Consider the following 18,819-nt stretch of genomic DNA (forward strand, 5'->3'; position numbering starts at 1 on the left):
AATTTCGAATCCAAGTTATAGAAGAGCTTTTACATAAATATGATGATGCAGCTTCTGGACAAAAGAATGTTGACAGACCACCTACAATAGATAACCCTGCCCGTCTTACTGAACGACATTTTATTTCCTGTATTCCTCCTACTCCTGTGAAACGTGAGCCTACAAGACAGTGCAAAGTGTGTTGTTTGAAAAAGGATAAAAATGGGAAAAAGATAAGGAAGGAAACACGGTTCTGCTTTAGTGATTGTGGAGTTGGTTTGTGCTTGGAAAAGTGTTTCCAGTTGTACCACACAAGACTGAATTACTGAACTACTAATACGTATCCACTTTTATTTATTTTTTTCATTTATTTATTTTTTAGAAAATAATTCATTTTCTTTCATTTTTAGAAAATAATGCTCCACTAGAAGCGAACTTTGCAACTGCCATGTTGAGTGGCAGCCGCCTCAAGCAAATACGTAGTGGCTACAAAACTTTAAAAATTTTACCCATATACTTCAAAATATCAATTTTTAACTACTTAAGTATATTTTATTTTGTACTAAACATTTGATTTTTCCAATAAAAAAATTTGACAATTTGTGTACCCAAATCATCAAAATAACTCGACAGTTAAAAGGTTAAGTATCTGATGAGGTATAAGATCTCTAATTTTTTTTTCTACAAGAAAACTTATCTCTTTCTCAAAACTCCCTTTTTTTTTTTTTTTTTTTTTTCTTTGCGATTGTTGTCATAACGCGACCTTTCACTACCATTGACAAATCATTTAAACACGAGATTAATGTATTTATTTTTTCGCTTTTTAATCCTACGCGCTTCATACATTGTTCACTTAATAAACATGTCTGAGAGCCTGAGTCCAATGTACATCGCACCGCTTCCCACTGCGAACAGTCATTTTTAATTAATGCTCGAACTGGAACCTTTGATAGTTCTGGTGTCAAACACGATATATTCTGAGACAACTCCTTTCGCATATTCACGATTTCAAGTTCTTTCCCCAATTGCGCTAGTTTGATTTTCTCTAAATCTAGCTTTGTTTCTATTTCGAGTTTTTGTAATGCAATTTTTGACTCGGTTTTGGCTTTATGTTTTTTCGCTTCCTCAAGTGCATACTCAACTACGCTTTTAACTAACTCAGGATCGGTTTTGAAAACCTTACTATTGTCGATGAAAATCACCGTCACTCATATGCACTTTGTAATCCAACAATTTTTCACATCATCCACAGGCCTCCAGCTCGACGGACCATATTAAGGATACTCTTACACAAAATAATCACATTTACTCTTTTACAGCTATAACTGTTTATTGATAACTTCAAATTGAGTTCACACAGCAGTTCTCAGCCATTCTCTTCATCTCATCTCTGCCGCTCTCTGCTCGAGGGTGCTGCTGCTACTAGAGCATGTGCAAACAAACTGTGTACTTCAGTAAAAAAGCAACAGAAAATCTGAGAAGTAAAATTACTGAATCTTGATGTTTATTCTTCATACTTGTTTGCAACGACATCTTTGCAGTATCATCAGTAGCTACTGATGAGGTAAAATAGGCAGTTACCACATCTGGTACATAATTGCAAATAACATCCTATGCTCATAACCTTTTGTAACTATATTATTTGTACTAATAATTACAAGTGACATCTCATTAATCAGAAGTACCAAATATTGAATTATGAATTGAAATTATGAAAAAATTATGAATTGAAAAATCACTCATGACCTTTTTTAATTATTATTTGTATTTATTCAAACCTGCATCTACCCTTATTTTTATCATGAACTTAGGAATTCTTTTTTAATTAAAACCTTGTCAGAATGGCCTTTTAGAATTCAGTAGCATGCTTGGTTTTTCATAATTGTTTCTAATTAATTAGTAGAATGGAAGGTGAATGCTTTCTGTAAAATAATAAATACGTATAGATCATAGCACCTCAATCTTTTTTTACTCATCACGCACTTTATGAAATCCTCCCTCTTTTTCACTTAGCACTTCCTACCCTTGCAAAAATGATATATTAGTTGTCTTTCAAATGTGATCTGTGGTTAGTGATTAAATATGCTTAAAAACTCTGAGGTATTTTTGTACTTACACTTCATTAAATTATTAATTAGAATTCATTATGTAATAAAAATAAATTAGATTACAAAGTACATTATGTAATAAAAATAGATTAGGCAACAATTAGATTTCTCAAAGCATGTATACATATGATGATCAACACATGTGATAAAACAAGCAGGTACCTGATACAGCATATTCAAGCAACCAGATTTTGCTAATGTGTCATTTTCCTAATCCAAATTTTTCTGATGTGTTCTTGCTCCTCGGTGCCCTCTTACTGACCATTGGACCAACAATGTCCCACTCGATTTCGTTAATGCTCAGTGCCTATATTTGCAAACTACAAACCACAGTGACATTATAGTATTTGCAGTTTTCATTGCAAAATCTCAAAAATAAACACTTATAGTATGTGTGAAAGCATGTTTAGTTTTATGCTTTGCAAATGCAAACCTGGAAGAAGTACAGTTACCCCCCCCCCCCCAAAAAAAAAGAAGAAGAATCATATTTTTTAAGTTAGAAGACCAACTTAAGAAACTACAGCGTATTGAGAAGAAATTGTTAAATATCCAGAATGAAAGAATGCTGTGCAGAAGTTACTCAAAATGAAATTTTTTGTTCACTGAAAGAGTGCTGCATTGAAGTTACTTAAAATGAAATTATTGTTAATGTTGCATAGAAGTTATTCAAAACGGAATTTTGCAATTGAAAGTATGCTGGACAGAAGATACTCAGTGAAGCAGCCAGAAAGCTGTAAAAGTATAATGGGAAAGTAATACCATCTGGAAACTTTTCCAAAAATTTGGACTCTGTAATGTTTAATTTTGAGATAGCAAAATCAGGTTACAACTGTTATCAAAAGCAACTGTTAAAATATATTGAGTGCCCTAAAAATCAAAATTTTAGGTTTTATTTGTAATTTTGTAGCTCTTAATTATCAGCTTTGTTAATACAAAAATAGTCATTTTCTTCATTAAAAAATTATTTTTTCTTTTAAGCTAAATTTGAAAATGAAACTGATGAATTTTATGTAATCCACATTTATACTCAAAAGAACATAAATTCCAGGTGGTATACAAAACATGTTATGAAATCATAAATGTACTAACCCTTCTTCTCTTTTTCTTAGAGAATCATGAAATCATACTATCCCTGACTAGCTTAACTATGACCTGTTAACTGCTTGTTTCTGGTCCATCTCTTTGGCATGTCTCTTTTTGCACTTATGCATATGTGTGGTTTCTTTAGAAGGAAGGGTTAGTGATGAGAAGGGGGATATTCTTAATACACAGTTCCAAAACGACAGTATGTACTAAAAGTTGACTTAAAATTGAGTGCAAATCTCCAGAACGTTTGGATAGAATGCCTAGTTAATGCTAACTAGCCCTTTTTAAATTCAGGCCTGTTAGAAGTTACCTAAAACTTGAAATATTGCTTAATATTTTTATTCTTGGCTGAGGAAGAAAAACTTCTTTGTGTGTGTGTCTCTGAGCACTGAACACCATTCTATGCCCAAGCATTTTTTGATATTAATCATAAACTAACACACACAAAAAACAACAAAATAAATAAAAAATAAAAATAAATTTTCATTTTATCAGATATATATATATATTTTATCCAGAAGATATATAATAATTTAATAACCACATAATTTTTTTTATATATATGAAGACAAAAACCTTATTCATACAATTAACAAACAAAACAAAAAAAAAAAAAAAAAAAAAAAAAAAAAAAAAAAAACTGATATTAAGACAAAATGTAATATTGCTAGTAATGATTGTGCTTTTATGTTAAAATTATTTCTATACATTAATAAAGCAGAAACTTAATTTCCAAAGATAATACATATTATATCCTATTGCCACACCTATTCACAAAAATAAAAAATATGTTCATTAGTGAAACATTTTTAAACCGACTATATAGACAAGCATTGTGTTTTTCACATTTGTAATGTAAATTAATAAATATTATTCATTAAAAATGAATATTCAAGGAATTCCCTTTTTCAGTTTATCAAATATAATGCAGTAGGTTGCCAATGATATTTCAGTTCCATTTCACATATTTGATATGATGATTCTGTAAAATGTAACTGAAGCTTATGTTACGTGATATGTTAAGAGTGAAAAGATTAAGATATGTGTTGTTTGACATCAAGTTAATTCTTTCATCATAAAAAGTAGCAAAATAGTTTGTTTTTTTTTTTTTTTTTTTGTAAATATATACAGTGGCTCCCAAAAGTGTTCGTATGAATATTTATGATTTTCATTGGAATAGGGCTCTATCCATTAATTAAAAGTAAACTTTCTGAATGAGATTTTAATACTAAGATCTATAATCTATCCGTAACAAAATTACATGAAATATTTTTAAAGTATAGTGAAACTTTTTTTTAAGGAATTAATAATCAAAAAATGACAAACATTTTATCTCACAAAAGTCTTCGTACACTTCAAAAAAATCTTGATATATTAGTAAATATTTTCATTTTTCCTTAAATTAATATTAGTAGGATATCCTTTAGCATCCACAACAGATTTTAAACGTCTGGGAATAGGTTTTTTTTTTTTTTTTTTTTTTTTTTTTTTAATTTCTGTATCAATGTTTATCCATTCTTCCATCATGGCTGTTTTGAGTTCACTTTTTGTTTTTGATGTAATTTAGTAAATAAATAATACCCTAAACACCATGATATTTTTCAAAGTACTCGGTATACATTTAAGCAAGCATTTATACTCATACGCATATAATTCTGGGTAATAAATTCATATAAAAAATGTGAATAAGTATACTAATTCATAGGAAATTATAATTTTTTTCCAATTTAAATGTTAAAATAGATTTCTATGATAGCTATATTAAAAAATTGTTGTGTTTGTAATCAAATCACTAAAAAATTTTTACCGTGTTTAATTTAGGTTAAATACATACCCTTCACGTGTGATTAAGGGTTAAAAGCATTTTGTAAGTTTATAAGCAGTGCAGTTTGGAATACATACTATAAATTTGGGTGTAATATCAAAGCTTGCTTCCTCCCCAATCCCCTCTAAAAAAATTAAGAAATTAGAGAATCTTTTTTTCTTCAGTTGTAGATATTAAAATTACCTTGTTAGTTTTATATTCTTTGTAAATCATTACATATTCAGTTTTATTACTTATTGTATTCAAAATTGTAAAGACTTGCATTATATGTAAAATCATAAAAATGTGTAACATGCGTAAGTTTTTAACTTTTTATTATTTTACATATCAAACTTTTTGACACTTCATTTTAATGTTATCTAGTTTCACCACCATTACCACCTCCTCCTCCAGAAGATGAAAACTTGTATCATGAAAACTATAATCCTCCATCGCCACCAGCATTCCTTCGCAATCGAGGAGAACCAGATTGGGTTCCCAAAAATTATGTGGAGAAAGGTAAATTGTTATTTAGATACTGTGTAGAGAATTTTATCCATGTATCAAAGTATATCATACTACTAGCTAGATGAAAATTTTTAAGTAGCCTATCTAAACTGTGTTAAACAGCTGCCAGGTTTATAAATTTTTCAATAAAATATTCAATAAATAAGTAAATTTACTTCTAAATAATTTCATAAAAATTATTAAGAAAACTGTTCTAGTTTTATGATCTTGCATGCAAATGGATTTTGCAGTTTTTTGCAAAAGTATACCAGTTTAGTGATTTATCACCAAATATGTATTTAAAATATGTGTGTACCCTTAATTAGGGTTACCATTTGAATTCATTCTCTTTATTACATCTAAAATAAATTTTTCCCATATTGGAATATAGTTATTTGTTATGTGTTGCTAAGTTTGCCACTTTCTCAACATTTTAGCTGTTTTAAAATCAAATTGACTACTAGAATTTTGGTTTGGAGATTTAGAAATTTTATGATGATGTCTTTTTACAAATATAATCATCTTATAATTCATTAAAATTACACTTTTGGATCTGGCAAATTCAACAAATAAAACATTATCTTCTGCCATCTTTTAAAATATCTTCATCTTTCATTTCAATGACCATTGAAATTCTGATTCTGAAATTTAATTAAGGCAATAAAAATATATTTTAGTTGAAATTTTTCTGAACTTTTTTCCAGTAAAAGCAAAAGTGCTGGTGTAATTATTTTTAAATTAATTTAATTTGTTTAGTTTTCCATTTTTCATGATAAATGTTTTTCCGTACATAATTGTTAGAATTGTTTTAAAATGTTCAGGTATATGTCAGTTTTCTTTTTAAAATTCACTTTGCGCTTGTTTTTAATCCCCTCGTCCAAGTATCTTGATGTTTACTTTTACAGAACTGGCAGGTATAAATTATAATGGTGGTGTTAAGTTGAATACTGATAGCAAAAGAAAAAAAATGTGTTTTCATGCAATAAATAAAATTAGATTACTTAATAAAATAGAATCAAGCGACTGAAAAGTAATTTAACATACTTGCCACGTGTAATGAATTGAAAATAAGATGGTACATTTTTTGTATTGGCCTATGTTTTTAGGCACAATAAGTAAATTATTGAAGTGAAAATATAATAAGTTGTTCCATAGATCAAACGTGAATTTTTTATTTTCTTCCTCTTTAACTCAGCTCAGAAAGTTCTGTCATGTGATTTTAAATTAATATAAGTTAACTTCTCTTTTTATATGTCACAAAAGTAAGATTGTGGATGAAAGGATATTGCTTTGTTTTCATTGTCAAAATTGAAATAAAGCTAAGATTCTATCAGTCAGAAACAAATTGCTTTAGTACTTTTAAAATGTTTGTTGCTAACTTGATGGAATCATTTCAAATGTCTGAAAGAATATTTTTGTTAAAGGTAATGTTTCACTGATTTTTCATCTGGTATGCCAGTTAGAGATTGTGTAGGTACAATATCTGACATGCTGATGTGAGGACTACTTCATAACTGTGTCTCAGCACAAAGGTGTCTTTATGCAAGTGTGTCACTGTTTGAAAAGACAGAAATCATCAGAAGCATACTGCAACAGAAAGGTGCTTGCACCTTTTGCAGATCAGTTTCTAATTTGAATAACTAAACCTAATAATTTAATTTTAACTGAATAGTTCTATAGAAATTAATACTTGTCATGTGGAATGATGTGATTGCTAAAGACTGTGTATAATTTTGATTTCTTAACCTATGTGTAAGTTTTTTTAAATTATTTCCAGTTGTGGCCATATATGATTATGTTGCTGATAAAGAAGATGAATTGTCTTTTTCTGAAAATTCCATTATTTATGTGGTGAAGAAAAATGATGATGGATGGTATGAAGGTGTAATGGATGGGGTAACAGGTCTTTTTCCTGGAAATTATGTTGAACCATGCTTATAAAAAGATACATTTATTTGTACATAATATTATATAACTATCCTTATATTCTTTAAGTTGTATGTGAGAAATTTTTAAGTAGTTAAATTTAATATATGTATATGTGTGATTATATATCTGTATTTTCTTACTTTTTTTACTATACAGTACTTCATTTAAAATCAAAAGTTAATGAATCAAACTTTTCTCAGAATCAGAAATCTGATAGCCATATTCAGTGTAAGACTTTGTTGTAATAATTTATTCATTCCAGACATTTTTTAATGGAATTGCATCAGTTGTTTTTCAAAAATACTTTCTTGTTATGATGTGTATTTTTGAGCATCCAGAAAATAAATATTTCTTATTTAATAATACAAAATGTTTATGTGTTTCTGTACTGACATGCTCATCAAAATATATCAGAGTAGTGATCTATGGAAGAAGTCGGTGGATATTTTTAATATCCACCGTGGGTGAATTTTAAAAACAAAAAACAGGAAAAATTAAATTCATGTTTCACAAGTTTAAAAGACACCCTGTTACATGGAGAGGTATTCTAATTATATAAAACTAATCAAAATGCAGTTTTCATAGATTATTCCTCTGTTATGAGAAAAAGTACTTCCATAATTTCCGTAAGAAAGGCCGCATCAGCATAAACGCCGCACTCGAGAAAAATGGTGGGGAAAAAATTAAAATTACACAGAAACGCCGCAATAGATTAAATTGCACATGACATCGTCGTGGGCCGTATAGATGCAAAAACTCAACCTAAGTCCTGATATATGACATACCAGTTAAGAGAAATGCATGAAATGAAACCATAACTCAAAAATAAATTAAAGGTAAGAAATGTGGAAAATATATTTACCTTCACATATATACTTATATTTACCCATTAAAGAAGTTCATATTTGTAATACTCAGACTATATTATAAAAAATGTTGCAACAACGAAATATTAAATTTGGATGACAAAAGGAAATTTTAAATTTTACTTACGAATTACAGCAAACTATACATCATATGAAGCCATTAAAATCTGATGCTTCACTATCTGAATTAAAAAGATTTAGTAAAGCCTGATCTAAGTCTTCCAGATCGTCACATTCATCCTCTTGGTTTACAGTCTCTTTATCTAAGGATATAATTTCAGCTTCTTTGAACCCTGCTATTATTGACGATGTTTCTACCGATTTCCACGCACTTCCTGCCCACTTTGCAATTTCTTCATAAGATGCTCTACGCATTTTACTGCTTTTGGTTTACGTTTGCAATCCTTCACTCATCCAACACTCCCACCGCTTTCGGACTTCAGCTTTGAAGGATTTATTACCTGACAAATCTAACGGTTGTAAGATTTTTGTCAAACCACCAGAAATTATTGCTTCAGTTGTAGACAATTTTTGACATCTGGTTTTCACTGACTCAAAGAAATGAGCACACATGGAATCCATTATCAATAACCCCTTTGGTTGGAAAAAAGATCCCATACGACACTGCCAAACTTTTTGTAGCCACTCATGCATGATTGCTTCACACATCTAGCCGTTCTTGTTTGCACAAATAATTACGTCATTAGGAAAATCTCCCTTTGGAATAGTCTTTCGTTTAAAAATGATCATCGGCTTTAGCTTGTCACCGTTTGTGGCACAAGCTAACACACATGTAAATGACGTTCTTTCATGCCCCGTCATAAACACAGAAACAGTTTTTGCACCAGTTTCATCAACAGTTCTGTTTGCAGGAGAGTCGAAAGCTAACAGTGTTTCATCCATATTTATTATCTGCGACCAAAGAAGTTTTTTTTTTGTCAATAATAGCTGTCAGATATTTTAGAAAAGATGACATTTTATCCTGCCAGTCCATTGGTAATTGTTGCCCGACTGTTGTTCTAGTACGCACAGAAATATTTTTTCTTTTCATAAATCTGCTACACCTCCTTTGAAATCATTTATGTTCATTTGTTTTGCTATAAATTTTGCTTGTAAGCGAATTTTTACAGTCGAAATTGCCATTCCCTTTCCTCGTTGCTCCTTTATCCAGTTTGCAAGGTCGTCCTCTAGATTTGGCCACCTTACAGTACCACTTCTTTTGGCTCGTTTCTGTTGTGGCATATTTTTAAGAAGTTCTTTTTCAGTTCTCCAACGTCGAATACATCTGTCGTCCACTTCAAACTCTTGAGCTGCTGCTCGATTTCCAATTTGTTCAGCACATGAAATTACATTAAGCTTAAAACCAGCAGTATAGCTTCTGTGCCGTTTAGGGACATTTTCAAAACTTTCTGCTCCCTTCTTACTTAAAAACTATCCAACAAGTACTTGTACCTAAACTGATGGGATCTGTATCTGGCAGAATGCCAAGAAAAATCCATTCATGCTGAAGGGGAAATACGTCAGACTTCATTATTGCGAGGCAGGTGGAGTCTTCTCCGCCTTTTAAAAAAAATTGCAGAAAAGGCAGGGGTGGGGAGAGGATGGGTCCTGGAAGATTCACCGAATGGCAGAGGAGAGAGACTATTCGAACTGATGAGAATGTTGATTTGAAAGGGGGAAAAATGTTATTTTTCTGAGATCTCGTTTAGGGTGAATAAGGCATGTAGGTCTGTTCAAGGGAAAGAATGTAAACAAAATAACGTTCACAAAAAGCAACTGAGTGGTCTGTGTGGGAACAGCACCAGTCTATGCATAATTACAAGGCCATCCAAACTATGTACAATGACCATCATAGGAAATATTTTATTTTTAGTGCACCTAAATGCCACATGGGTTGAAATGCCGCACACGCTGAAAATTTAAGTTTTAAACACGTAAACGCCGCGGCGTTTCTTCCGGAAATTACGCTAATTGTTTTAAGTTAACATATTTTAACAACAAGGTCACATTAGACTTTTTGACTTCCTTTGGTGTTTCAAATTTTCAGTAATTGTTGGTTTTACTGGTGATCAGCAAGGAATCGATAAATGATATAGCACACTAAAATTGAGCAATATGAATTGTGAACTCTTATTATTATTTAAAAAAATTCAAAATGATGATAATTTTCAGTTTGCATGATTCAAGTAAAAATGAAGTTATTGCATTTTCCCCAAAAAGGGTATTTTGCCCTGCACTTAGATTTCTAAAAAAAGGCATGAAATGAAGATACATACAACCATGGAAGTCATAAGCAAATGCAGTGTAAAATATTTTCGCAAAAAGAAAGCTCTTCACGTTAGCCAGCTGGTTCACTGCTTGCAGACAGTGGTAAGATTTATGTTACTGAATTTTTTTTAAAGATTGCCATTAACATTCCCTTATTTATTTATTTTAATTAACATTTTTGGTAAGTCTCTTAAATTTGTAGCCCCCCTGCTGTTTTGTCACATGTAAAGTAGAGAAGTATAAAATTTTGCTTTGTTATAATTCACATATAAGTGAGATTTTGTGTACTGGAATTTTAAAACTGAAAATATCAAGAATATTAGACAAAAAAGAAATTGTCCAACAACAAAATGAGAGAACTTCCCATCACTTATTTTAATTACATCTCAGAAATTAAGGACTATTTTATATTTATTACAAATATAGTTTGCCAGGTATAGGTATTTATGATAAGGCTGGAATTATTTTATAGTATGAAGGACTATAAAATAGAATAAAGGAAAGAAGGAATAAAGGATCAAAATCTGTGGACGAAAATAAATAAGGATTTGGTATATGCTTGTATTGCCACTAAAACAGTTATTGAATGGAATTTACAATAAGGATTTTTATGATAAGCTTTTGATGTCTTTTAGGCAATTTAAGCTTGAAAGTAGCATTCCTTTCAGTCTAGAATATGGTGGCCACACCAGGACAGCGCGCTTATCTATGATGGTGACCTGTCATAGATAAGGTGGCAGTTTAATGATAGTCTATAATTGTTCAAAAAGAATGCTTCACAAGGTTGCCTTTGCATGAAATTCTGTATCTGAAATTTCATTTGTGTTCGTGAATTACTGAGTACAACTGTTATTTTTGTTTTTCCGATTTGTATACAAATACGCAAACTGAATGTACAGTAAAATTATAGCTATGTATACAAAAAGGAATATTTAAGAGGGATGGAAATTTTAATATTTCATATTACTTAAATAAATTATTTTGTGATTTGTATAAAAGTTATTGATATATTGTTGAAAGAAAAAAGAAAAGAAAAAATTGATAAACGTTGTTGAGACTATGATTGGGAGGGGGAGTGATCAGAAAAGCATAAAATTTTCAGATTCCATTGAACATGTCAGATACGTCTTCAATATATAGATAAATGATCTAACAGCTGCAGTAAAGGACCAGTACCCAATTATATTATCAGATATTTTCTGTAGGATATCTTTTTTCAAAAAATATATATTAAATAGAGACTGTAGAAGACATGCCTGTTGATAGCTATATGACAACTCACTAATCAGATGTGCAATGTACAGACATGAATTTAGCTTACAAGAGTGTAAAAAGTAATTTGGTAGGAACATAATGCTTGCATCAGATGGCATATTCTATCTGACAGTACCCTGGCATATTCTAGATGCTGCACTAAGCTGAGCCTGTTGTATTCAGTGCATATAGATTCTAACAGTTGCTAATTACCCAAGTTTGTGCAGTAGTTGCAATTGAAAATTACCAGAAATCCTACATTTGTTGCGAACAAAATGTTAAGAAATAAAGCATTGTTTCAGCTTGATGGTATGACTGACTTTCACAGCATGGATTATTAGTTGATAATCTATTTACATGCCTTTGCCCAGATCAATATTATGCACATTTTCAGTTGAATATGTGACATCATCACTGCTATTCTAATTGGATTCTGTTTCCTTCCATTCCACCAAAGAGCTCAACTTTTTATAGTTGTGTTTCTAAAGTGTCTTTTGGAGATGCACTGTTGCTGTTGGATGATATGTGCCTAGCCATATATCAAGATAATTCATACATGATAGGCATATCATACATTATGAATATATCATGCATGATGAAATGATGCACATTTTGTGCAGAATGTTCAATGAAATCAATTGTGCATGGGATGGATAAGGTAGCATACATTTGCATTGCTAGCTTGACTTCTTGTAATGAAGCCATTGAATTTTTCACATGAATAACTTGACACCAGGATTTGTGTACATCTTGTTGTTACTTCAGACAAATTTATAGCAGATTGAGGCCATTGTATATGTGTCAAAAATTTTCTGGATTCTTTAAGCATATCTTTCAGTTAATGAGATCAGACTTGTGCCACTACTGAATGGCTTTCATTTCAAACACTGATGATTATGTCTGTATGTGTTCTGATCATTCATTTCCATGTCAAATATTTTGTATTTTAGACAGCTACCAATCTTTCTTGTTCCATAAACTGAAAATATATACATTTCACTCTGTATTTACAGATATTTTCTGCTTTTACTCATAGAATATCTTCCTAAAATTTAGCAGCTCAACTCGTAATAATCATATATTGCATTACATTTGAATTTCTAAGTTTGTATTGCCTTCAGTGTTTCTGAGGTCATATTCTAGTGTTAAAATTTGATTTAGCATTCATTTTCAACCAAATGATAAATATCATTTCTTTTATCACAGATTTTATAGAAAGAGCTATATTGAGGTTTCATTTGTGTTATCTTCTGGTATGTGTAAAGATGAATTGCTGCAGTTTAAAACTGTACGCTTAACTCTATGATGAAATGAGCTTCGATTACTTTCAATCGTTGAATATCTGTCATGGATTTCCACTTGAATTCTGTCTGTGTTTATAGTTTCCAACTCACCTCTGCATAAATGATGAATAATTCCAGCCCCATATCCATCACCCAGGACATTAATTGAAGTTCTTACACGATCTCTGTAAAATATAATTAGATGTATTGAACTGCAGTTTTCATTAATACAATAGTTAATAACATAAAACATTTTTATAATAAATTTCTCTTATAATTCTAATTTGGAACTGTGCATTTAAAATTTATAATGATAACATGAAGCAAGTATGCAGAACTCCATCAAATCGAAGATGTAAGTGTTGACAAGTAAAATATTGTCATTAATTTTTACCAATAATAAAATGCACCTGCAGTAAAAAATGCATAACAACCTACAGTTAATTTGTTATGTTGCTTGAAGTAAAGCAAAAGTCGGTTTCATTTTACTTCAAACAATATAACAAATAAGAGTTGAATTACATGCACATTTATCTCAAGTCTGAATTCATACTTTTACATATAGTGGTTAATTTAACAAGAAACTCATGAAATATGTTGAGATTGCTGAGCTTTTAAAAGAGTGTAAATAAAAATATTATCTATATTTTGATGTATTAAAATGATTAAGTTGAATCATCTTTATGTATATCATGTTTTTTAATAAAAAACAATAAATAAATAAACATGGTGATGTAGCACCATGTTTATTACATGATTTTTAGCATTACAGAATTTCAGACTCCAAAAGAATTTTTCACAGTTTGAAATTTGCACGAAATTTTATTGATCAGGCTCTCCTTTAAGCTTCATGTTAATGAAGAAATACTTCTTAAAATTTTTTCTTGCTGATCAAGGAATAAAATTAATAAATAACGTTACTTCTACTTACAGTAGCCAATCAACAGCAACAATCATTGAAATATCTTCAGTTGGTAATCCTACAGCTGTCAATACTAATAACATTGTGACAAGACCAGCACTTGGTACACTTGCTGCTCCAATGCTTGCAGCAGTAGCTGTTAAACTGAGGGAAACATATTAGAAAAAACCATTTAATAAGAATAAAGTAGCAAAGAAAATTTATTTCATTGTTAATTAAACAAGCTAACAAAAACTGAGGAAGGAAACCAAGCAATAAAGAAGTATAATTCTAGTGTAAACAAGAGAATAATCTTTCCTGGCATCGTATATGATCAGTTGTGAATTTCATATCAGACTTAAAAATGTGATTAAGATTGACATGCTGAAACCATATTTACATAAATAAAAGTGCAGGAACTTCTGCAAATGGGCCAACTTTTTCATTAGTTGAAACAGGACTAGACGGTTTCAAAACATTCTAAGTCTTTTATTCCTTTTTGCAGGGTTGCTGTACTTGGAATAGTTGTCCAGATATACAGTACAAAGTCTGAGATCTGGACTCGTCAGGACTTCGATTCATTATTTGGGATTTTTCCAGATATTAGATCATTGGTTTAAGATGGCGTGTAGAAATTATAAAATTTAAGTATGAAATTGTGATTTATGAAATAATGAAGCATTTGTGATTTAAAGGGATCAAAAGTTACAAAAAAAACTTAATATTTATTTGTTTACTTTATTAAACATTTCTTTGAATGTAAATTGTTCAAGTTGCTTCGTTTTTGTGCTAATACTTTCTCTTCAATTCTATAGACAGACATAATTTCATGTTCAGTTATAAAGTTTCGCTGTTCAAGTCATATAGTTGCTGAGTCAAGAATTCCGAATAACTTGTCAATAGAATTTTTTTTGTTTTTCAATAACCCCTCTGTCAGTTTCTTCACTCTCAGTAGTGGCATTTTCTGGATTTAGAACCATACTACAGATTTTGCCATCCATTAATTGATTGATGATTGCAGCATTGCCATCGCAAGGGCTTCTGTTGTATCATCTTCATTTAATACCACTTCTCCATATTTCTTTACAAACTCCATTAATTGTAAAATTTCACCTGTGTTTTGCGATATTCAAAAGCATTCAAATCCGCGGCTCTCATCGTCATCATCCTCACCATGAAATATGGTAGCTGGCCATAAATTATGCCAAGCATTTTTTAAAGTATCTCGAGGAATATCCTCCCATGATCTTGCGATGCTCCACACAGCAGATTTTAAATGCTAAAGTATTTAAAAAATTCTTGAATAGTCTTGTCATTATTCAAGAAGTTTAATATGGATTTTAAAAATACTGCTTTATATTTGCATTTCAGCATGCACACTATTCCGATATATATATAGGCTGAATGATGGGTGTACAGTTTATTGAAAAGAATAACAGGGATACATTATTATTCATTAAATCTTTTAAGTGAAATATTAGCCGAACAGTTATCTATAATCAGGATAATTTTTGTTTCATCAGGTAAACCAACTGAATAAAATTTTGCCGAGCCATTTGGGTATGAAATGAATTTCAAACCAATCATAAATTAATGTTTGTTTCATCTGTGCTCTTTTATTTGCACAATATAAAACGGGAAAATCTTTACTCCTTTAAATGCTTGAGATAGTGTATTTTTTAGAATTCTGAAAGGTTTATTCTTGTGTGTTCCTGCATCATTTGTGCATGCTAAAATTTTTAGTCTAGCTTTGGAATCTTTGACACCAGTTGCAGCCTTTTCTGTAGAGATTGCCAAGGTATTTCGAGGTACATGTCGCCAGAAAAGAGAGTTTCATCTGCTTTGTAAATTTAAATTTGTCCTGGAGATAACGTTTCACTATAAATGAGTTAAAAATAGTTCAGTAGCTTCAGTATCAGCTGAAGCTTTTTCACCTGAAATTTTTAATTGCATTATACAGAAGAAGTCCAGAAATTCGCAAAGCTTGGGAGCAGAGGTTGTGTGGATTTTAGGATTTTGCGGATTTCATGACAGAAAAGATAAATCATACTATTCAGACTAAAAGTACAAAATAAATAAGGCATATCAGATACATTTAATTAAATTATTATATACATAATTGCGATAACTTATTATATGTGTTAAATTATTATTACATATATAAATTGATTATATTATTCACTGTATTATATATACACAGCATCGAGGTTTGCCGATTTCGCCTCATGCAAAGATTTCCGGTTTCGGATTCCAGTGTTAGAATCACTGTTGCTATAAAATTTCAACAGCTTTTCTTTATTTTTCCATATATCATACACAATCGTATCACAATTCCATATGGTTTTGCTAAAAAATGCACCTGTCTCCATCTTTTGCAGAATTTGCACTTTATGCATTACCGTCAATGCAATGTGTTTACGTTTTTCAACGTTGCAAGCAGTAAAATCATGAGTGTGTTTCTTATCTGTAATTATATTAAAAAGGGCTGAAATTTAAAATATTCTTAATTTATCCACAAAATATCCGGATAAAAAAAGGCAGCACTAAATAAAATAATCTCGTGACATAACAAAGCTCAGAAACTACAACAACATGAATCGTGAACCTGAAAGAAGAGTTGAGTGAATCAGCTGCTTTCTTACCTCGATGCAGATTAGAGGGGTGGAATACTTTTAGTCTATCATTATTGCAATAATGTGGTATATCCGTTATGACTAATTATTATTCGGTAATTATGATGTCATTTTTTGATAAGTATTTTTTCTTCGATATTTCGTACTCAGTGTTGTGGTTTCCAGAACCTATAAACTGAATATTTATATTTTGAGAGGCAATGCAGATTTCAGGTCTGCGGATTTTCGGTATTTGACTGTACCATGGCAATTTTAAAATTTGATTAATCAATCTGTCGAATATGTGTACTCAGTTCTTAAATTCATTTCTTCATGAAATATTTGGGCTTGAGCCATTAGCATTGGATCCATCAATGGCACACCCTTGTTGAGACATTGTCCGACCATTCAATCATCACTTTGTCATGATCGTCACTTTTAGCATAGCGAATAATTTTTCGATTGTTCATTGCGAGTGAGGTGTCGGAATTCATAAAGTTTCTTTTCCTGTTATGTCATGTTTAGTTAGTTGACTTTCCAATGCCATATTCCTCACATAATTTTGAGACGGATATACCTATATCCATTTTTACAGCAATTCTGCTTTCTGTTTAATGGACATCGAAATGTGTTTCTTTCGCTTTGTAGTCTTGTTGCAGCTCCAGAATTTGAAAATCTTTTCAACATAATCAAAAGGTTTTCATAAAATTGCTGTAATTATAACAGCCTGCAAAAAAATAATAAACTGGATCAAATCAGAAATTTAAGAAATGGTGCAATGTGCTATATTAACTGAAATTCTTTGGAATCAGTGAAGTATAATTTTAGCCTAGCTTAACAGCATCCTCTATACATTATTGGCTATGTAACATGAGATTGGTGACGAAAGACAAGTTGTTCCATTAAATTTTGTCTTGCTTCTATCGCCCAATGAAACAATTTAACCTGAATATTATTAATTTGGTTATTTATTATACTTACATCTATTTCTTGCACATGCTTAAGGCTTATCTGAATCCTGAATAAATAAATTTCTACGTATACTTAAGCTTACTGAGGGCAAGCGCTAGATATTTTGCAGCTGATGCTCTGTGGGTCCTAAATTTTGCTGCCAAGCACCCCAAGTTCTAAATTTTTGCTACCTCTTAATTTTAGGTCCCAGTGCTTTCCCTAAATTATAAAAATTTTATCATCCCTTAATTTTGTTACTCGGTGCTTCTCTAATTTCCAAAAATTCGTCTTCCCGAAATTCTCCTGCCCGGTGCGGACATATGATCTCTGGTGCCAGTTCTGGGTTTATGTGAATAAAAAATCATTATTCTTAATTCAAATAGCATTAAATGTAATCTTTTGCCCTATGATAATCACTGATAATCTTGGACATTGCACTGTATAAAAGATTGAAGGAAAGGTCTCTCTCTGTCCATGAATGAAAGAAACCAATAAGACTTTACACATGTTGAAACCATCCATTCCAGCTCCTGCTGACAAAGCCGACAGGTCATCCGCAAAAGCTCCTATATTTATAATTATGCTTAAATATTGTTCTAACATGTCAATCTAGAGCATTTTATCTCATTTTTAACTTCATTTTAACCATGTTTACCAGTTAATTTTTAAATATGTTTATATCAGACTGTTCAGATTAATTGGCACTTTAAAAAAAAGTTTGTAAGCAAATCCTACTTCAATGGATCAAGATTTTATGCCCATAGATGAGAAAGAAGGCTCTGTGTAACTATCTTAACCAGGGCTTCTTAAACTTTTTTGATCTCGACTCCTTTTTATCACTGAGATTTTTTTCTTGACCCCAGGACCCCATAATAATATTTACAAAAATTTTATGGGACCCCATAAGCATTGCGCAAATCCGACACACGCGTGAGTGAAACTGTCAATTTTTTCACTTGTACTGTAATATACTATTTCAGTTTTAGGTCATTAACTTTAATTTCTAATTTTAAGGCATAGAACAATGTGAAAATTTTAAATACGTAACAGACGAAATGACAGCATCACTTGCAAAGCAAGTAAAATGAACATTTATATTTATAAAAAGGGTGCGTTGAAACGTTTTTGTTTTTTTTCTTTGTCTGTATTGTCTTTATATATTTTCAGATAAATTGTAAAATTATTATAAGATACCAAAAGTGCTAACATTTTTCCTTATACCCTGCTGTAGGTCCTGCGACCCACAGTTTAAGAAACTCTTCTAAACCATA

The 18,819-nt window shown here is 30.9% G+C and overlaps 2 protein-coding genes across 5 annotated transcripts in view; one reads left to right on the forward strand and one right to left on the reverse strand.

Annotated features, from left to right (window-relative positions):
- The window catches only part of Abi (tyrosine kinase Abl), a 45,814-nt gene extending 38,036 nt beyond the window's left edge, over positions 1–7,778 (forward strand). For 2 of the 4 annotated variants that reach the window (XM_035370401.2, XM_035370400.2), the window contains 2 exons: positions 5,362–5,496; positions 7,262–7,776. In XM_035370401.2, coding sequence (XP_035226292.1) covers positions 5,362–5,496; positions 7,262–7,425 — 299 coding nt within the window. In that variant the 3' untranslated portion in view covers positions 7,426–7,776. Of the gene's footprint in view, positions 1–5,361; positions 5,497–7,261 lie in introns of all 4 variants that reach the window. The other 2 variants (XM_035370403.1, XM_035370404.2) reach the window with 2 other exon arrangements.
- A 598-nt stretch (positions 7,779–8,376) lies between these two features.
- Positions 8,377–18,819, reverse strand: part of LOC118198669 (excitatory amino acid transporter-like) — a 93,353-nt gene continuing 82,910 nt past the window's right edge. Inside the window, exons 9-10 of the mRNA XM_085810490.1 lie at positions 14,016–14,150; positions 8,377–13,269 (exon numbers count right to left, since the gene is read on the reverse strand). Coding sequence (XP_085666616.1) covers positions 13,023–13,269; positions 14,016–14,150 — 382 coding nt within the window. The 3' untranslated portion in view covers positions 8,377–13,022. The remainder of the gene's footprint in view (positions 13,270–14,015; positions 14,151–18,819) is intronic.

Source organism: Stegodyphus dumicola, chromosome 2, assembly GCF_044657685.1.
Source record: "Stegodyphus dumicola isolate Sdum_Otavi_A_Nest chromosome 2, ASM4465768v1".
In the NCBI taxonomy this organism is placed as follows: Eukaryota; Metazoa; Arthropoda; class Arachnida; order Araneae; family Eresidae; genus Stegodyphus; species Stegodyphus dumicola.